Raw genomic sequence first — 22,152 nt, forward strand, 5'->3', positions numbered from 1 at the left:
TGCCACGTGTGCCAAATTGTTCATAACTTGGGAATTTGAAAAATGTTTTATTTCTCAACAGAAGGGGGAACATAATCAGGATTTTAACAGTTATCTACGTAACAGGTTTGGTCTGTTTACATTGTGGTACTGTTGCACATGTGTCTGATATTGGACAGGAAGTCCAGGGGCAGTACTTTCTGTTCAGCTGTGTTTGGACCAAAATAGAATTCCAACATTTTACTGTATTTGTTATATTTCCTGGCCATGCACAGATCTGCCATGTTGTGCTTGTCCCTCCTCAGCCACTCCAGTCATGTCACTTATAGCATGGTTTGGCACCAATGTTCCCCCTCTTTTTTGGCTGTACAGTTTCGCACAAGCGTGTAATTTAAACATTGGAAAAGCCAGTCCCGCTGCATAGCCTAGAGTGAACGTTGTGTGGCACTATTCATTTAAATTGAGACTAACATTTGGGCCAGTCTAGGAGCTGCCTCAGAACTGGCCCACCCTGGAAAAATACTCTGTTGGCACCATATTGTTGGCTGAGAGTTTTCCAGGGACTGGCTGCTCTGGATCGGTTCCCAGGCTAATCTGAAATTCCAGCCCCTATTAAAACTTTGTTGTTCATTCTAGATCTTACTGAATAGATTTCAGTTCATTGTCCGTAAGCATTTCAGCAGCAATTCTGGTCAATACCTAGAGCTCTGTTTCCTTGTTCTACAATGGTTCCCATAATTGGCTAAATTTGTGTTTCTTATGAAAGTTATATTTATTCTTTTTGCATTTTAATTTAGTTACATTACAAATCAGTATTTTGTTTAGCAGTTTGCCATCACCACCTCTCCTCCGCTTTTCTCTCTTTGCTCCCGAAGGTGTTGACCCTTGCTGGGGCACAGCTGCATAGGTGCCTGGAAACCTCGGGTGCTTTATCCATATGTGAGCTTAGACATTGAGACCCTTTTAACCTTCCTCTCTGGCGGAAATCGGTGGGGGGTGGGTAGCAGTGAAAATCAGGGCAGTCATTTACCCCTTCTGATCCTGCTGCTTTCCCACCATGTCCCAATGTTAACCTGCTATGTTGGGCAGACGAGCGGGACACCTGCAGGAAGGCAGCAGGAGCCTCTTTAAATATGCAGATCAGGGCCCGATAATGTCATCGGGACTTGACTGCAGTGTTAGTCGGTGGCCTGAGCAGGTGAGCAGTGATGGCTTTCCTGTCAGGCCAGACCTGTCAGGAGGCGGATTGTGGGCGAGAAGAGGCCCAGCAGGTAAGGTTTAAATTTAATTTTAGGTTTCCTGGTAAGATCAGGAGGAGTAGATGTGATCTTCCGGGCCTCACAAGGAAGCCTTGGGCCTCACTTGCTCCCAGCTACTCCTTTCATGACCAGAGTCCCCCTCATCACTTACCTGGGCTGCGGCTTCCTGCTGCTGAATTCCTGCTCCCACCCGCCGGCCTGGTAGTGGATCTGGCCGGGGGCGGGTCAGTGAGAAAATGAATGTAAATGAAACCCGGCCTGACCTTGATGTCCCGGACTCCTGGGGGTAGATTTTAGTTCAGGTGCGGGGAATTGGCGGGTTCCCCGAATTTAGTGATTCCGACACGATTGTAAATGGGTCTGTGAGATTGATGCAAATTTAACACAATTGGCCAATTGATTTCCAGCGTGTGGGAAGCCTTGGCAATTGAGTATTTCCAGTCAGAAAGTTGCAGAATATGACGTCATCATTGCTGCTGCTTTTAAGGTCCACAGCAAGCCTTGCTTCCTCTGCAGGCTTCCAACCTTCAACATTAAGATGGCACAGGAGCCTGCAGGAGGAACGGCCAGCGGGAGGGCCAGATCTGCGCCCAAATTTGATGAGGCTTCACTACAGGCATTATTGGATGGTGCTAGGGTCCACAGGGAGGTCCTCTTCCCTTCTTCAGGGAGGAAGAGGCCTCCCAGCCAGACCAAGGCTGTGTGGCTAGAGGTGGCAGGTCAAGTCAACTCCTTGGGGCTAACAGGAAGAACGTGGTTGCAGTGCAGGAAAATATTCCATGACCTTCTTGGCACTGGAAAAGTAAGTACTGTATGATGTTTCCATCACCCTCAATCTGATCCCCATTGCCTTTTCTCACCAGCACTCAGCTTTAGCAATCTCTTCCTGCACATCCCACTAGACACTCACATCCATGCACCCTTACCCATTCCCTCTCTCTCTATGTTCACATTCACAGAACTATTCCACCATGCAGCCCTCTCACTCTGATGCTTTGAACACAACTGACAACACACAGGGAGGGCCCTTGGTATTGCAACCTCACTCCATCTTTGTCTCCTTCTAAGTATCTATGCTATGCAATCTCTGCACTCACTCCTTCATTCTCAGTCAACCTCCGCTTGTCTCCCTCATTGCAGGAAAAGAGAGCCCTCAACAGGAGAGAGCGAGCCAGGACAGGAGGAGGGCCGCCCTCATTAACCCAGCTCACCCCCTAGGAGGAAGGTGTCCTGGAGATTGCCGGAGCTGACCGAGATGTGGACGTTGGGGAAGGACAGGCAGGAGCATCCCCGCAAGCTGGTGACAGAATAGTTTTCCATCTCTCTCATTGGCATTGCATGAGTCGCTGATAATTCTGAAGCTACATCATGTGGACTTATGATCATCTGCAAAATGCAATGTGCATGTAACCTTGGCATCACATCTCTAACTTTTTCCTTGACTCCCCCACAGGACCATCGAGAGCCCCCGTCCCCACTGTGCAGGAGGAAGAGCCTGAGCAGCCGGACTCCTCAGAGGAATCTGCAACCTCTGAGGGCGCAGCGTCATCAGAAATAAGCGCACCCAGCACCAGCGCAGACACTCGCACCTCGGTGGGACCTTCGGGCCATAGAGTAGAGTTGTCACCTGGTGTATCACAGCTCACAAGTGAGCATCAGCAGATTGTGGAGACAGGGACAGCAGTGGAGAGTCCTCATCGGAGGGCGCAGGACTCTGCCAGCTCGGCTCAGCTGCATGTCGACCCTCTGCCTCTGGGTCCATCCGTAAGATCAGAGGTGATGGAACTCCAGGCACAGATGCAGGAGTCTCTGGCAGGTTTTGTCCCTAGGGTCGCTGCGAGTGTGGAGCGAATGGAGGAGTCCATTGCGAACATGAGCAGAGCCTTTGTGGAGTCATTGGCGCATGAACGCATCAACACGGAAAGGATGGCTACCTACGTGGAAATGATTGCTGCCTCCGTGGTAAGGCTGGCTACAGTAGAGGAGAGGAGGGCTACGGCCATGGAGGAGGTTATTCGCCAAGGTATGGAAAACATGGTAAGTGTTCAGAATACAATGACATCTCTGGAGGAGCGATGGGCATCTATTGAACAGAGAAACCATACCTTCATGGAAGTCCTTCTGAGTAGGACTGCCATTGTAGATACGGGTCCCCATGGTCCCCCTGATGTGCAGCAAGCTGCTCTCAAGCCACTTGCAGGCACTGAGGGGGACCTGACCCATGAGAGGGAGGTTGGTGGCAGACCTCAAGGAAGTGCGGGCTCCTCTCCAAGCGCGCACACTTCCATGCCACTGCAGAGCCCTCGGTCAGAGCCCCGCCAGAGTACACACCCAACAGAGATAGAGGTCCTGCACAGCCGCAGGCCATCCCAGAGGACGCCCGCCAAAGGTATCGAGACAGGAGCAGCAGGAAAGTGAGCAAGGGGCCTCCGCATCTGCTGAAGCCACAGGGAAACCACTACGTAGGAGCACGCGTAAGAGGAAAATAAAGCACAAATAGTCACAAGGGTAGTCACTTGGGTGAAATGCTGTGTATTTTGTGAAAATGCCATCAGTTGTGTGTTTTTCATAAAAATTCTGATGGCAACTTCTGCAGTTGTGGCGTGTGTCATTTTGCGAATGGGGCTGGAGGTCCTCTAATGCCAAGAGAGTAAGGAAAAAAAGGCCTCCCATGCTTCTGGTAGGCGCCTCAGTTGAGGAAGCGCTGAGAGGGTGGCGAGAGGGGTCTCGCAGGAGGTCACACTGGAGATGGGTGTCAGGTTCCAAACTTCCACAGCTGTGGTTATGCCTTCTAAAAGTTCCCCCAGACCTGAGACAACAAAGTCCTGCCACCTGCAAATGATGACTGATCAAATATCCTCTTTAATGTTGGACCTGCAGCTGATAGTCAGCAAGCCAATAGTGTTCACGCCAAGTTTCACAGGCGTGATCCCCACCAGGCGTGTTTTACGTGGGAAAAGGGTTAAACAGGCAAGGGCCTGTTAAAATGGGAATCGGCGGGAATCGCGGGCTGAGCGGCTGTATAAAGCCCCCAGAGACCAGGTAAGGCCTCAGTGCGAGAATCGGCGGGAATCGCGGGCTGAGCGGCTGTATAAAGGCTCCAGAGACCCAGGTGAGGCCTCTGCGAGAATCGGCGGGCTGAGCGGCTGTATAAAGGCTCCCGAGACCCAGGTAAGGCCTCAGTGCGAGAATCCGCGGGCTGAGCGGCTGTATAAAGGCCCCAGAGACCCAGGTAAGTCCTCAGTGCGAGAATCGCGGGCTGAGCGGCTGTATAAAGGCTCCCGAGACCCAGGTAAGGCCTCCGTGTGAGAATCGGCGGGAATCGCGGGCTGAGCGGCTGTATAAAGGCTCCCGAGACCCAGGTAAGGCCTCAGTGCGAGAATCCGCGGGCTGAGCGGCTGTATAAAGGCTCCAGAGATCCAGGTAAGGCCTACCAATCTCCAATCTTGGAACTCAGAGAGAAGGAGAGAGGTAAAAAGTAATCCAAGTGTGACGTCACCAGAAAGCGGGTAAGTGATTGGTTGGTGAGTATTTCTCTCTTTTTTAAGCTTAAACTCTGTGGTTTATAGTTTCTAAGGTGCGATATTCATCATCTAGAATCGGGGCAGAGGGTATTTAAGAATAATATTAATAAATTTAATTAATTATATAGAATGGGAGATCAGGTGATGTGTTGCTGCTGCAATATGTGGGAGCTGGTGGACACCATTGATGCTCATGGTGATCACATTTGCAGTAAGTGTTGGCTGCTCAAGGAATTCCGGCTCCGTGTTGAAGAGCTGGAGTCCGAGCTTCAAACACTGAGACACATCAGGGAGGGGGAGAGTTACCTGGATTCTGTGTATCAGGAGGTAGTCACACCAATTAGATTAATTAATTCAGATGTAGTCCGTGGCCAGGGTCAGGATGGTGTGACAAGAAGTGAGGCAGGTACGGGGATCCAGGAGGTAGTGTTGGAGGAGCCGCAGCCCTTGCTTTTGTCCAACAGGTTTGAGGCTCTTACTCCCTGTGAGGATGGGAACGGGGACTGTGGGGAGGATGAGCAACCCGGCCACAGCACCGTGGAACGGGGGGCCATTCAAGTGGAGGGAGATAAAAGAAATGTTGTAGTGGTAGGGGATAGTATCGTTAGGGGGATAGATAGTGTTCTTTGCAGCCGAAAGCGAGAGTCCCGAAGGCTGTGTTGCCTGCCCGGTGCCAGGGTTAAGGACATCTCCTCTGGACTGGAGAGAAACTTGGAGTGGGAGGGGGAGGATCCAGTTGTCGTGGTCCATGTTGGTACCAACGACATAGATAGGACAAGGAAGGAGGTTCTGCTGAGGGAGTTTGAGCAGCTAGGGGCCAAATTAAAAAGCAGAACCACAAGGGTAATAATCTCTGGATTACTACCTGAGCCACGTGCAAATTTGGCTATGGTAAATAAAATTAGAGAGTTAAATGCGTGGCTCAAAGACTGGTGTGGGAGAAATGGGTTTTGCTTCCTGGGACACTGGCATCAGTACTGGGACAGGAGAGAGCTGTTCCGTTGGGACGGACTTCACTTGGCCAGTGCTGGGACTAGAGTCCTGGCGAATCGAATAACTAGGGCTGTAGAGAGGGCTTTAAACTAATTAGTCGGGAGGTTTTAAGAGAGCGAAAAATAAAAATGACAGCGGAGAAGGCAATAGAGCAAGGTAGCAGTGGGGGAATTAAAAACCAGAGCGTGTCAGGAAGGGACAGAATATATAATGATAAAGGTAAAGTAGTAAAAGGGGTAAAAGCAGGAATAAATTGTCAGAAAACATATTTGAAAGTTCTTTATCTGAATGCACGCAGCATTCGTAACAAAATTGACGAGTTGACGGTACAAATTACTACACATGGGTATGATCTGGTGGCCATTACGGAAACATGGCTGCAAGATAATCATGACTGGGAACTAAACATACAAGGGTATTTGACAATTAGGAAGGACAGACAGGAAGGAAAGGGAGGTGGGGTTGCTATGTTAATCAAGGATGGAATTACTGCAATAGTCAGAAATGATATTGGGTCAAAGGATCAGGATAGTGAAATAGTTTGGGTGGAGATGAGGAATAATAAGGGGAAAAAGTCACTAGTGGGCGTAGTCTCTAGGCCTCCTAACAGTTGCAACTCTGTTGGTTGGAGTATAAATCAGGAAATAGTTGGGGCTTGTAATAAGGGAACAGCTATAATCATGGGGGATTTTAACTTTCATATTGACTGGACTAATCAAATTGGGCATGGCAGCCTTGAGGAAGAGTTCATAGAGTGTATTAGGGACGGGTTCCTTGAGCAGTATGTAACTGAACCAACCAGGGGGCAGGCAATCTTAGATCTGGTCCTGTGTAATGAGACCGGATTAATAAAAAATGTCCTAGTAAAGGATCCCCTTGGAATGAGTGACCATAATATGGTTGAATTCCAAATTCAGTTTGAGGATGAGAGAGTTGGATCTCAAACCAGCGTACTGAGCTTAAATAAAGGAGACTATGAAGGTATGAGAGTAGAATTGACTAAAGTGGACTGGGAAAACAGATTAAAGTGTAAGACGGTACAAGAGCAGTGGTCTACATTCAAGGAGATATTTCACATCTTTCAAGATAAATATATTCCACTGAGGAAAAGGGAATAAAAGAAAAGACAGCCATCCGTGGCTTAGTAAAGTAATAAAGGATAGTATCCGAATGAAAACAAGGGCATATAAAGTAGCCAAATCTAGTGGGAGGATAGAAGATTGGGAAGCATTTAAAAGCCAGCAAACAATAACTAAAAGATTAATTAAGAAAGGGAAGATAGATTATGAAAGTAACTAGCAAAAAATATAAAAACAGATAGCAAGAGTTTCTACAGCTATATAAAAAGAAAAAGGGTGGCTAAAGTGAACGTTGGTCCCTTAGAGGATGGGACCGGGAAACTAGTGGTGGGGAACATGGAGATGGCAAAGACGCTGAACAAATATTTTGTATCAGTCTTTACAGTAGAGGACACTAAAAATATCCCAACACGGGACAAACAGGGGGCAATGGGGGGGGGGGGGGGGTGGAGGAGCTAAACACGATTAAAATCACTAAGGAGATGGTACTCAGTAAAATAATGGGACTTAAGGCGGATAAATCCCCTGGACCTGATGGCCTACATCCTAAGGTCTTGAGAGAAGTGGCGGTAGGGATTGTGGATGCATTGGTGATTATTTTCCAGAACTCCCTGGACTCAGGAAAGGTCCCGGCAGATTGGAAAACTGCTAATGTAACACCCTTATTTAAGAAGGGAAGTAGACAAAAAGTTGGAAACTATAGACCAGTTAGCCTAACATCTGTGGTTGGCAAAATGTTGGAGTCCATTATTAAGGAAACAGTAACAGAGCATTTGGATAAACATAAAAAATCAAAGAGCAAGTTATTATCTAAATGGAGAGAAACTGCAAAGTGCTACAGCACAACGGGATCTGGGGGTCCTGGTGCATGAGACACAAAAAGTTAGTATGCAGGTGCAGCAGGTGATCAGGAAGGCCAATGGAATCTTGGCTTTTATTGCAAGGGGGATGGAGTATAAAAACAGGGAAGTCTTGCTTCAGTTATACAGGGTATTGGTGAGGCCACACCTGGAATACTGCGTGCAGTTTTGGTTTCCATATTTAAGAAAAGATATACTTGCTCTCGAGGCGGTTCAGAGAAGGTTCACTCAGTTGATTCCGGAGATGAGGGGGTTGATGTATGAGGAAAGGTTGAGTAGGTTGGGACTCTACTCATTGGAGTTCAGAAGAATGAGAGGCGATCTTATCGAAACATATAAGATTGTGAGGGGGCTTGATTGGGTGGATGCAGTGAGGATGTTTCCACTGATGGGTGAGACTAGAACTAGGGGGCATAATCTAAGAATAAGGGGCTGCCCTTTCAAAACTGAGATGAGGAGAAACTTCTTCACTCAGATGGTAGTAAATCTATGGAATTTGCTACCCCAGAGAGCTGCGGAAGCTGCAACATTAAATAAATTTAAAATGGAGATAGACAGTTTCCTAGCAGATAAGGGAATTAGGGGTTACGGGGAGAGGGCAGGGAAGTGGACGTGAGTCTAGATTCGGATCAGCCATGATCCTATTGAATGGCGGAGCAGGCCCGAGGGGCCGTATGGCTTACTCCTGCTCCTACTTCTTATGTTCTTATAAAGGCCAATCAGTGCTGTTTAAGGGCCCTAAAGACCAGTCCCGTCTGTTGCAGGCGGGATTGATTCGGGTCAATCAGACACACCTAGGTTAAAATGGCGGGTACCAGGCGGGGGGGTTGCGACCCCTAGGTTTTGTGATTTTCACCCCCGCACGCCTAAAAGCACGCCTCACGGCCCAATGAAAATCGAGGCCCTGGAGTACTGTGTGCAATTTTGGTTTCCTTACCTAAGAGAGGATATACTTGTCATAGAGGGAGTGCAGCGAGGGTTCACCAGGCTGATTCCTGGGATGGCAGGACTGTCATATGAGGAGAGATTGGGTCGACTAGGCCTGTATTCACTAGAGTTTAGAAGAATGAGAGGGGATCTCATTGAAACGTATAAAATTCTGACGGGGCTAGACAGACTGGATGCAGGGAGGATGTTTCCCCTGGCTGGGGGCTCTAGAACGAGGGGTCACAGACTCAGGATATGGGGTAGGACATTTAGGACTGAGATGAGGAGAAATTTCTTCTCTCAGAGGGTGGTGAACCTGTGGAATTCTCTACCACAGAAGGCTGTGGCGGCCAAGTCACTGGATGGGCCAGAAATTCGTGACCAAATGCGTGAGTACGGTCTGGGTACTCACGCATCTGGCCGTTGGAAATGCCGGCGTTCAGCATGCACAGCGCATACGGGGAACGCCGGCATTTCCAGTCCTCGGAACGAAGGGGTTCATAGGCACAGCGCGTGCGACTGCACAGGCAGCGCTTGCGCAGTGAACTTCGTCGATTTCATTCATGGATTCAGTGAGGGTAAGTCCTTACAAGTTACACTTGAAAAAAGCATGTGTAAAGTTGCTCCAAGGCTGCGGAGGAAGATATATTTTATCGTGGAGCTTCTGAAAGGCAATATTTTTGTTTGGGAAAGGGAGGGAAGTTATTTTAAGAAATTTTAAGTAAGTTTTAAAGTTTAAATTTTTTTTTTTAAACGGGTTTTCAGAACGGTAGGTAGAAGGAGCAATTGTGGCTGTGTGAATTGAATGTGAAAATGAGTGTTCTAAAATGAGTAATGTAACATTTCCAGCACTTTTAAGAAAGAAACTTTTCATCAGTAATAAGTAATTATGTATGTATGTCCGCATATATTCCTTTACGTATATGTATGTATGTTTTATATTCCTTTACTTATGTGTATGAATGTATGTTGTTAATTATGATTTTCCAATAAGTTACTTTCTCTGAAAGTCATAATTAAATAATACATTCATACACATAAGTAAAGGAATATATACATAACACGCAAAGGAATATATACAGACATACATACTTTCAGAAGCTCCACGATAAGAAATATCTTCCTCCGCAGCCTCTGGAGCAACTGTACCCATGCTTTTTTCATGTGTAAGTTGCAAGGACTTGACCTCACTGAAAGCATGAATGAAAGTGGCGAATTTTACTGCGCACGCGTTCTGCCTCTGAACCCCTTCGTTCAGAGGACAGGAAATGCCGGTTTTCCCCGCATGCGCTGTGCATGCTGAAAACCGGCATTTCCTCCGGCCAGACGGGTAAGTACCCCGACCGTACTCGCGCATTTGGAAGGGAATTACTGGGCCAACATTTTACATGTCAATAAAATGAAAAATTTAACAATTGCACGATTTGCCCCCTCGCATCTGCGACTGAGGGTCCAAGGAGGTGCATTGCGCAAGAGGTCATCGTCGTACGTATCCTCACACTGTTCCCTTTCGGGAACTGTATGAAGTGGTGGAAGGATTTATGGCCGTGATTAACGGTCATTCCGTGACCGTAACCATCTTTGAACCAGCCATTAGGGTGGTTAGTCCTATGGCGTGAGGGTTTTACGGGCTCCCACAACCCATCTGAGGGGGGGGGGCGGGGGGGCCACCCACACCCACGGACGCAAGTATCTCGCTGGATGTACACCCAGAATTTATAGTTGGAGCTCCGACTCCACTTGCCGGGACTGTCTGGAGTGGGGTTCGAAACCCTACTCCTTCTGGCCCAGCGGCGGGGATGCTTACTGCTACGCAAAAGGCCCACTCCGCACAAAAGGTGACACCCATACGTTTCCTGCGCCTTTTCCCTCCTCGTGACTGGAGCCCTATGCTGCCACTTGAAAGACCAAGCTATCATCTGCCCTTTTTGCGGCACCTTTGACTTCTCATTACCAATGATGAGCAGGCGCTGCGCCTCCACCTCCTTGAGATTGCTGAGGTCATCATCAGTTCAATTGTGAGTTCTTTTAATGCCGTGAATTGTGCTCATTCCAGCCATTTCACGTTGCTAATCGGATTGGGCCTTTGGCATAGCGGTAGGATCCCCGCCGCTGGGCCAGATCAGGGTAGGGTTTCGAACCCCGCTCCAGACAGTCCCGGCAAGTGGAGTCGGAGCTCTGGCTCTAAATTCTGGGTTGACATCCAGTGGGATATTTGCGTCCGTGGGTGTGGGTGGCCCCCCCTCCTTGTATAGCTTGTGGGAGCCCGTAAAACCCTCCCGCCATAGGACTAACCGCCCTAATGGCTGGTTCAAAGATGGTTACGGTCACGGAATGAGCGTTAATCATGGCCATAAATCCTTCCATCACTTCATACAGTTCCCCAAAGGGAACAGTGTGAAGACACGTATGACGACGACATTGCTAAATAAATAAATGGAATTAAAAAAATTATTTTAGGGCTTTTAAAAGTCTTTAAATTGCTTTAATTCTGTTTAAAACTACTTCAGATTCTTCAAAATAATGTAAACGTTTTTAAAAGTTTATAAAAGTTACCAAAAGCTTCAAAAAACTTCCAAAAACCTATTTAAACTGCTGCTTTGCATGTAAAAATGCTTAGCAGCTTGGCAGAAACATTGGGGGCGTGTCCTGTTAAACTGAGACCTCAAGGGGCGTGTCTCAGTTGCACAGCGCGCTACAGGCTTCGCGCTGGCTGCACTCCTGGGCGGCGTGACGTCAGACGCTACCCGGGAGTCAACATTTTAAAACAGCAATTCCAGGCGTCCCTGAAGCTCAACGGCCGGCGCATCGGGTAAGTGCAGATCGGGGGCTTACACGCGCGGCAAGCCCCCCACTCGAATTTCTGGGCCAATATATTTAAGAAGGAGAGAGATAGATTTCTAGACGCAAAAGGCGTCAGGGGTATGGGGAGAGAGCGGGAATATGGTATTGAGATAAAGGATCAGCCATGATGATATTGAATGGTGGAGCAGGCTCGAAGGGCCGAATGGCCTACCCCTGCTCCTATTTTTCTATGTTTCTACGACACCCTGGGTTTGCTGCCTGCTTTGGGGCTTGTGCGAACCATGCCTGTCAGCCCGCCCCTTTAAAATTAGGGCCTGAGTGTTTGCAGACTATTCATGTGTGGGGCAGCTTTACAGCCGAGGCTGATTCTCACTCTGCGTATCCACGTGCCCTTTCGAGAGAGAACCCTGGCTGATTTCCAACCCCACCCCCTGCAGGTGCTACAGTGCCTCTCTTATCTCACTGGCTGAGATCAACTAACTTAGTGAATCAAACCTAAGTTGACTTCTTTGTATAGTTTAGCTATAAAGGGCAGTACTTTTATCGAATTAAAGCTTTGGTTGTTTTGAAGATTAATTTTAGTCTAGTTTAGTTTAACATCTGTTCACTAGTTCATTCCAAAATAGTTTTGTATATAAACAGCTGTCCTTATGGAAGCTCTTTTTGCTTCCTGTTCTTTTATGGTAGTTATTGCATAACTTGGGGCTGTTAACAGTGCTGCCGTTACACTTACCTGACTGGTATGGGTGAGGCATGCTGAATAATGATTACCCTCACTGCATAAACTGTGCTGTACATTCACTGTGCAATCTCAGCAGGGCTCCAGAGTTCAGCTTTTAGAATGAACTGCAAATCTGCTTACTGGCGTGAGTTTTCCCTTCGAGGAGTTGACCATGTGCGGAGTTGACCATGTGCTGATCAATAGACTTGGGCAGTTTTAACGTGTGTTATAATTCAGTGATGTGCATTAATTTCCAGGTGACTTGCTAGTTTCAGTTCCCATGGGCCTGACACCACCGTTGCACTACCAGACTAGATCTTGGACCTAAATCAGTGAGATTTTTCTGCTTTGTAAGATTTGAGCACAGAATTTATGTAGTTACTGGCATAAATTCAGCACGAAAGTCACCCATAATGAGCACTGGAGAGACCTTGATGTGGAAAACTGAAACATCACACTGGTACAGTTGGAGTTTCTCTTCTGAGATACAAGTTAATACACATGGGCACAGAATTTGCTGCCAAAAATAACGGCGATTTTAATGGCACTCGCTGTTAATGTGTAAATCGTCTAGCAAATTGTGGAGAGGAAGAGATACCCGGTGAACTGCGAATCACCACAAGTTCCTGGACGATTTAGGCTGCTCCGCTGTTAGTCTCACAAACGGCATCGCACCCTCAACTTCCCCATGAGTTTCATGAAGTTGTTGCATTTGCACATTAATTACCAATTAAACTTACCGCAGAAAGTTAGGGTTGGTAATTAATAGTGTAAGTACCCTTTTAATGAGGAGATTTATGTTCTTGCAATGCCAATCAACCTCTCCAACCCAGAAAGGGAACAGTTTAAACTATGGAGTCTCATTCTTACAGGTAGTAAATTGTTGTTAGAGATTTTTTTTCTTACTTTTCCTTTCTGTTTTTTCTCTCTCTCTTACCCTGTTTCCCCTCACACTTCTGGCAACTTACAGGACAAAAATTTTTCAAGCTGAAGGGTGAGGGGAGAAAGTCTAACTAACATCAATATAGTCCTAAGCAAATTCTGGGACCATATTGAGGTAGAGCTCAACGCTGCTGCTGCCAATTGAACTCTTGTGCATTTGATAAAAGTATCTGTGGGAATTAAGCCTCATATGCTCAGTACTAAGTAGTTGCAGTGTAACAATTTTGAATCTACTAAAATAACTGCCTTGGTCAAACATGGGAACTATCGTCAGTTTTTTCCTTCTGAATACAACAAATGTTCCCATGTGAAAATTGCACTAAGTAACATGTGTTTTTGGTCGAGTAACCCAATGAGGACCAGTTTTGTTATTGGTGTTCTCACTGGAAAGGAAAAACACGAACTTTAAGCAAGACAACAACACGAAGGGGCTTGTTTATCAAAGCAATTCCCCTAACAAGCTGCATTTCCGTGTGGCTTTGTCGCAGAGTCTGTACAATAGTCCATAGGTGGTTAGTTGGGCCAGTTTCACAGGATGTAAATGTTCAAGATCATTCGTCAGTGTTTGGAGAGTAAGTTGTTCATATGGAATTATGAAAGAAAAGTTTGAGGAACTAAAGGTGTTCTTTTGGGGGAAAAGACACTTAAAAATATTTTAATAATGTGTATAAAAGGATGTGGGGCCTGTAATATCCATTATGTGTGTGTCTTTAAACACCACCACAGCCCCACCCCCCTGCCCCAGAGTAATAGTTAGTTGAAATATATAGACCTGGAGTCTCCACCGGGGATGCAACCCTGAAATGCGCCCCCCTATCGTGCCCATTTTGCCGGACAAGTTGAGCGCAAGCATCCTCCCAATCTCATTAGAATACACTCAAACTTAAAATGGGAATAAATTTGTATAAACCATCAGGGCCCATGGAAAATGCTGAACCCACCCCACATATTTCTTCTTCAGGTATGAAAATGTAAGTTTAGACTCGTGTAACCATGATTCATGCACATTAGGCACAGCATGCTTAGAAACCTGCAGCCAGAACAGCTCAAACACTCACAAAATTACAGTAAAATGCCAGAAGAATTACTTTCTTTCCTGCTGCTCCTGACAATCTGGTAGCAATGTGAAGAGACTCTCTGAACAAGTGCAATTTCAGGATACTCGCATTTCATGGAGATGACCAGTTTTGCAGGTGGAGGGTTTGATGGCTGACCATAAAAGATTGAGGAGACATGAGTGTATTGGAGTTACGTGCGTAACTCACTTACACCCAAAATGTTGCGATCTTTTACGCCACGTAATTGGTTTGCACCCAGATTCCGTGTGTCTCTGGGCACACATGCTGAGGAAACTTCAGGCCGTAGTCTTTAGTGATTTGTGTATCAATTTTTTTGCATTTGTAAATTTATAACCCTATTTGGGATCCGTGTAGTGATTTTAGTGAGACTTCTGTTTATATGATTACTGTTTCTACATTTGCTTTTGGTCAACGTTAAAGCTTAAAACTAACAATGCAAATTAGACATACCAGTACACTTGGGGCACATAGAATTTGGTTAAAATTGACTTGGATTTTGGACAGAGACTTTTTAAGTTTGGAAATCTGTTATTCCACCTGTGTGCAATGCAATTATGTGTTTTGTAAGCAACCAAGTGCTGCTACTCTGGTTTGCCGTGTGGTTATTGTCCACACTGACTTTGAGCGCCTGTGTACCTTGCTGTGGAATTTTTAAAATTCTGACGCAAGTCCCGGCAAATGCTTCAACCTACAAACTGAATGCACAAAATGGTTATCATCTCCCTCATAACCCGGGGATGTCCAAAGTTTTTGCCTCGGTCTGCTCTGTAGGCCACACATGAAACAAAACCCCAAATTCAAGAGATACTTTACAACAGCAACACTTTCAATTCTTAAAAAATCAATGTACAAAACCCGTGCGAAGGCATTTGGTTCCTCAGAGCACTGTAGGGCTGACGCACTAGCGTTCTTCGTAATGAATGTGTTCATGTAAATTCCTTTGCTATTTTAATGAAAGAGTTAATCCCTGGGTTAAAGTTTATTTTAAATTGCTTAATGCCTTAATTAAAATAGCAGAGCAAGAACTTAAAGCATAATTACCAATCATCGCATGCATGACTTCAACTGCTGTCACCTCTCTCGGTGGAAGAACTTCTCAGATTCATATTAATTTGCTTTTTTGTATATATTTATGTATCAAAATATTAGTTGGGAATCTTATTCCTTTCTAAAAAGTTGCTTTCCTATTTTTATTACATTTATATTTTAAAACATATTTATGGACATTTAGCAATGTTCTTTAAATGATTTGTTTGCCCGCAAAGTTCAGCACCATACGAAATCAAACTATGAATAAAATGAGTCACTGGAGCTTTGTAGCCCAGATAACATGTGCTCATGGTCACGTATGATCTACAAGCTGCAGTTTAGACATCCTAGTCGTCATTTGTAAAAACATGAGTGACAAGGTCCAATTTTGCAATATTCCAAATTGTACCTTGTACTTCATTAATTGTTCCTTGTACTTCATAAATTGTTCTTTGGGGTGAATGAGTCAATGAGCTGCCAGGACTAAGCCAGAGGAAGATGTTTGCGACCTCCTGAAGTAATGCATCTGGAAGTGAAGGGGGAGGGACTCTGGAGGTTCTCCAATTGTTGGCCTTTCCTCGTTTGTTTCCTTGCCCCGTTATTACCCCACTGCCAGCTTAAATTCAGGTGCAATAACAGTAATAATTTTGTTTATTGGCACAGTGCTCAGCAGAAATGAAAGCCCGATTTTAACTTGGAGCGAATATGGCATGTTGGGGGGGAGCGAGAGGCAAGTTTGCACAGCCACCCCACAGCTTCTTTATAATATCCTAGGACTGACTCTCGACCAAACTCAGCAGTATAGACAGGGGGGGGGGGGGGGGGCGGTGTGCGGGAGTAGGAATTTGCATGGTAGCAGATCGCCGCTGGGGAGCTAAGGAAACTGTCCTCAGCAGTCAAATTAATCGGTCAGTTGGGGGAAGAGGGTCAACATGTGATCGGTCAGGGGAGGGAGGGAGGAGGCTGTAGTGTATGTACCTTTAAGGGGAGAACTACTTTTTACAGCTCCTGTATACTGTAGTACCGGCAGTGACCACACCTGTATATAAACCCTGAGTAGTGATCTGTATAGTTAGTTCTAGAGTAACTCTCATTCAGTAAACACCTGTTGAATCGTTCCTGCAGTCTGTTGTCTGATTATTGAAGGACACAACATTAAGATACACGGATCTAACAGAGGCCAGGGGCAGGGAAGGCCCAAGATTTATCTGTGGGGCCTGGAAGAGTAACCCTGCTCCTCCTTGCCCACAAAGAAATGTTAAAAAATAAAAGTTACTTAGGTTCTCGGCCCTCTTTTTGTCAGGCCCAATGTCTTTAGGGCACGTTACATGGTCTAAACTGCTCTTTTTGAATAACCATTGGTGAGGAATAGTTGTAACAAATGGTATCTTTTTATTGTTTAAATGCAATTGTTTTTGCTGGGCAGAGAGAAAGGAAGAAATTTTATTTTAAAAAGGCAAATTAGAAAGGAAAACTGCAAATGCTATAAATCTGAAATAAAAGCAAAAAATACTGGAAATACACAACAGGCTAATCTGCATCTGTAAAGAGCAAGGTAGGCTTTGATGTTTCTAATGCGTACCCTTTATTGGAACTGAAATGACCTGCAGACTGCCTAATAGAAAATGGTTGAGTACACCAATCACATGGAAATGGGCATTTTAATACAGTCAGAAAAATAGAGAGAAGGAGGGTGAGGGAGAAGGAAAGAACCATCAATGAGGCAATTCAGAAATAAAGAAAGGACCAAGAATGTGCAAATTTTGGTGTTGAGGTTGAAAAGACATAGGAAATGTGCATAGACAAGAGACCAATAACAAAACTTTTCTTTATTTAAAAAGGTTTAGCTATTCTGCTCTTGACTTTTTAGAGAATGAACCCTTTGCAAAAAATACTCCTTTTGTGGTTAACTGTAGTTTACTTATGAGTTGTTTGGAGAGAGATCTTCTGCTTTAATAATGTGCATTAATCCTAACTTCAGAGCAGCACTTATTCCTGCACCCTTGCAAATTGTTGAATTCCCAAACCAGCTATTCCTGTGCCCCGCCTGAATGAGATTATCGCTTTTACTGCGGAACTGTAAGCACTTTTACTCTGTGAACCCACGTTCACTGGGAACTGGGTTGAAACTCCCTGGACTCATTTCACATAGGACTCGGGCTCGAAGGGGTGAATGGCCTTCTTCTGTGCTGTAACCATTCTATGATTCTATTCTATTCTGTGACACTTGACAACTGAAAGATTCAAACCCAGGTTCCAGATGTAAATATCTCCCCTCTTCCCCAGATTGTATTTTGTCTCTGTCTCTTTGTCTGTACTCCCTGTTCCATGCACGGTTCTCTAAACTGGTCAGGCAAGGAACCCATTCCCCAGCCAGGAGGGTTGCGAGAGCAGTTTGAGACGATTTATCTCTACCTCCACTTTCTCTCTTCCTCCCCACAGCCTTTCACGATAAGAACGTTTTTGAGCTTCATTTTGTTGGTTGCCTTCTCCAGTGACACTGCTGAAATTCGGAATTAAGTTATGGTAAATTGTGAATGTGAATTTGTGTTTAACCATTACTTAGAAATTACTTTAATAATATGAAAAGAATAGTGTAAGATGAGGCTCTGCAGAGGCTGTATGTTTGAGTTGTGCATCTGCAAAATGTGCCTAATGTTTAAAAAAGCTGGCTACCCAATTGAAACTGCAGATTTTGCCATTTTTGAAAGTGAGTTTTGAAAAGCAGCATTTTGTCATAAGCCTCAATGAGCAGGAGAGCTGCCAGGTGGCAAGGCTAGGTAACAAGCTACAATGCTGTTGAATGCATCTTCAAATGAATTTAAGGACCAGAGTGAAGAAATGCGAGTAATGAGAGTTAAAGACCAGAGTAATGTTTCTAACATTAAATTCATGATCATATTTAAATTTCTTAAACATTGTTTTCCTTAAAATATTTCTTGCATTGTATTTAACATTTTAAATCCTAATTAGATTACTTGGGTTGAGTACATACACAGCTCATAGTCTAATACGGCTAACATTATTGGCTCATCCATCATTTGGTCTTGAGCCTATTAGAAGAAAAATCAAGCTCTTTGGGCACGTGGGCAGATGCTGGTGTAGTGATGTGAAATTATCATAACCCACCAGTATAAGTAAACATTTCATAAGGATCCGTATTAAAGTTTTAGTGCAATGCACTTTTTTCTGTTGGAACAAAATGCTCCTTGTATGAATCTTCACATTTTCTTTCAGGCACTTAACATTTGTGAAACATTTATCAAACCACTGGAGAAATTCAGAAAGGACCAGATTGGAGCAGCAAAGGTAACAACTCCATTAAAAATAATTCAGTGCCAGAAAGTGCAGTTCTCAAGACTTCACATTTATATGTGTGTGTGTGTGGGCTTTGGGTTATAAAGGAACAGTAAATTCTACATATTGATAGTTGGTTCAATTAAAGGTACATAACAACAACAACTTACATAGCACCTTTTAAAGCAGTTAAACGTCCCGTGGCGCTTCATAGGAGCGTTAGCAATTAAAATTTGACACCGTGCCATATAAAGAGATATTAGGGCATGTGACCAAAAGCTTGATCAAAGAGGTTTTAAGGAGTGTCTTAAAGGAGAATAGAGCCAGAGGAGTTTAGGGAGGGAATTCCAGAAATTAGGGCCTAGGCAGCTGAGGCATGGCCGGCGGGGGGGGGTTGGGATGAAAATCGGGGATGCGCAAGAGGCTAGAATAGGAGGAGTGCAGATATCTCGGCGGGGTGCAGCGTTGTAGGAGGTTACAGAGATGGGGAGAGGCGAGGCCATGGAGGGATTTAAACACAAGGATGAGAATTTTAAATTCAAGACGTTGCCGGACCAGGAGCCTATGCAGGTCAGCGAGCACGGGTGATGGGTGAACGGGACTTGGTGTGAGTTAGGATACAGGCAGCAGAGGTTTGGATGAGGTGAAGTTTTTAAAGGGTGGTAAATGGGAAGCTGGCCAGGAGAGCTTTGGAATAAATGAGCATTGTTTTGTAGTGCAGCTACATTTACATTTATTTCAGTTTCTGTTAATTATGTCTTAAGTGACAATGTACAGGTACATTAGTTTAAAAAAAAAATTATTAGAACATCTATTTAACTTAGTTACCTGTACCTTTTTAAACATTCAGCAGCCTATTAATTATGGATAAGTTGTTGGGGTAATGTTCTAATGGCCATTTCATAGAGTTGTTCGACAATGAGGCCCTGAAATACTGCTGGGATTCTGTCTCCTGCCGTTCCTTTGGTGAGAGACCAGCGGAACCCACAGAGAAATAGCACGAACTGTTGCTTATGCTGTTTACCTGGGAGTTCTGCTGGTCTCTTGCCAGAGGTGCAATGCAAGATCATGAAAACCCCCTCGAATTTCAGGCCCCACTTCTTTTTAAGGTTCAGTCAGCCTTGGGTCAGTGGTAGCGCACTAGCCTCTGAATCAGAAAATCGTGGGCTCAGGTCCCATTCCAGGATTTGAGCACAAAATGTAATCTAAGCTGACACACTAGTGTGGTACTGAAGGACTGCTGCACTGTCAGAGGTACCATCTTCATGAAAATAGTATGAAGTAAACTCTTTGTTTTTGTTTTGGGAGAGAGAACTCAAAGCACACTATTTTCATCACTGTGACGTATAGGTTAATGGTGTATTTGATGTGGTTTATGTTTTGTATCGTGTGTATTATACAAACTTTTTCATTCATTTATAGTTTTTCTGCAAAGACAACGCTCCTTCAATATATTTGTAAGCAAGATAAAAGGTTACGGTTCTTGTACTTTTTTTTGCATAGCAATTGCTGTCAGGTAGGCCATCTGTATTTTTGGAAAAGAGGAATATCCATTAACCGTTGGAACGGAGTTTGATCCATTTCACATTATGAAAGAAAAATGGTTGGTTGTGCATCATTGGAAGAAATGACAACCTTCTGTCTGTACCAAGAAGTTGCACTCCAGTGCAGCAAAGAGTGAATACATTTTTGTCTGTCATCCAAATAGCAAAGTTAGTTTACAGGCAGTTTTTAAATGCTTGTATGCTTACTCATTTGGGAGTAACCCAAGACTATCTAATAAATTGACCTTTCATCCTCTTAGAATCATAGAAATTTACAGCACAGAAGGAGGCCATTCGGCCCATTGTGTCTGTGCCGGCTGAAAAAGAGCTATCCAGCCTAATCCCACTTTCCAGCTCTTGATCTGTCGATTATGGCACTTCAAGTGCATATCCAAGTACTTTTTAAATGCGGGTTTCTGCCTCTACCACCCTTTCAGGCAGTGAGTTCCAGACCCCATCACCCTCTGGGTGAAAAGAGTTCTCCTTAACTCCCCTCTAATCCTTCTACCAATTACTTTAAATCTATGCCCCCTGGTTATTGACCTCTCTGCTAAGGGAAATAGGTCCTTCCTATCCACTCTATTTAGGCCCCTCATAATTTTATACACCTCAATTAGCCTCCCCTCAGCCTCCTTTGTTCCAAGGAAAACAACCCCAGCCTATCCAATCTTTCCTCATAACTAAAATTCTCGTAAATCTCCTCTATACCCTCGCTAGTGCAATCACATCTTTCCTGTAATGTGGTGACCAGAACCGTATGCAGTACTCTAGCTGTGGCCTAACTAGTGTTTTATACAGTTCTAGCGTAACCTCCCTGCTCTTGTATTCTGTGCCTCAAATAATAAAGGAAAGTAGCCCGTATGCCACCTTGACTACCTTATCTACTTGTCCTGCTACCTTCAGAGATCTGTGGACATGCATTCCAAGGTCCCTCTGTTCCCCTACACTTCTCAGTATCCTACCATTTATTGTGTATTCCCTTCCCTTGTTAGCCCTCCCCAAATGCATTACCTCACACTTCTCCAGATTGAATTCCATTTGCCACTTTTCTGCCCACCTGACCAGTCCAATGATATCTTCCTGCAGTCTACAGCTTTCTTCCTCACTATGATCTTCATGATCAGATGTCAGTGGAGTTCTTGCAGTACAGTTTTATTTAGGGTGCCAGCTAAAATATTTTGATGCAATCTATGCCAATTATTTTATTTACTTGCAGGAAGAAAAGAAAAAGTATGACAAAGAAACTGAGAAATACAACAGCACATTGGAAAAACACGTCAATTTATCAGCAAAGAAGAAAGAAGCATTGCTGTTAGAGGTAAGCTCACAACATTTAAATGCTGTTGCAAAAACATTTTAAATTTGCCTGAAGTGTATGGTTCAGTTTGAAATTTCAAAATGTTCTTGGTATGATTGCTTATGCAGCTCGAAGGTGTTTGCACCATTCTTTAGTTGTGCATCTGAAATCCAGTTTGCATATCTTTTGGCAGGTATTTTAAATAAAGACCACAGTCTAAAGCACTTTTGAAGGAATGCATGTTACATCTGAGCATAATATTCCATTTGGGAGCTGAATTAATGTAGGAATTGGTTCTTATTTGTGATTATTAACATTGCAAATCAAGAAAACTCAAATTTCATTGGGTTTCCAAAATTCAGAGGTACTAGATGCGAGTTGGTTACATTTTACTATCATTAAGAAGTAGCTGTCAACACAACTCGTTCCTTCCCATATCAGTACTGAATGGCCGTTATTACTGCTCACCGGTATTCTGGTTCCTTTGTTAAACTCTGGAAACCTTTATGGAGAGGAACATTTTAAAATATATTTTAAAAATGTATGAAGTATTGTGTTTCGTCTTGTGCTTTTGCAGTTTTCACTTTTTTTTTAAAGAATCACTTTTCTCTCTCCTTTCCCCATGGTGTTTGGGGTCCTGTCCATGGCTGCTGGTAGCCTTCTGATACCCTGTACCTTGCATAAGTTTATACCTAGACAGTGAATATCGATGAGCTATTTGATAATGGAAGACACTCTATACTCCAAATGTGCAATGGCAGCAGGAGGGTGAAACTGTAAATTTATAGAGTTTATACAATGAATCCGAAAGAAGAAT

General features: G+C 44.5%; 1 protein-coding gene across 4 annotated transcripts in view; it reads left to right on the forward strand.

The window, feature by feature from the left end:
• arhgap10 (Rho GTPase activating protein 10) overlaps nucleotides 1–22,152 on the forward strand; it is a 247,780-nt gene that overhangs the window by 102,641 nt on the left and 122,987 nt on the right. For 3 of the 4 annotated variants that reach the window (XM_086011545.1, XM_086011527.1, XM_086011535.1), the window contains 2 exons: nucleotides 18,435–18,506; nucleotides 21,255–21,356. In XM_086011545.1, the coding sequence (XP_085867671.1) occupies nucleotides 18,435–18,506; nucleotides 21,255–21,356 (174 nt within the window). Of the gene's footprint in view, nucleotides 1–16,268; nucleotides 17,724–18,434; nucleotides 18,507–21,254; nucleotides 21,357–22,152 lie in introns of those variants that run through there. The other variant, XM_086011554.1, reaches the window with a different exon arrangement.

The sequence above is a fragment of the Somniosus microcephalus genome, chromosome 2, assembly GCF_052327205.1.
Source record: "Somniosus microcephalus isolate GS21.2 chromosome 2, FLI_Smic_1.0, whole genome shotgun sequence".
Lineage (NCBI taxonomy): Eukaryota > Metazoa > Chordata > Chondrichthyes > Squaliformes > Somniosidae > Somniosus > Somniosus microcephalus.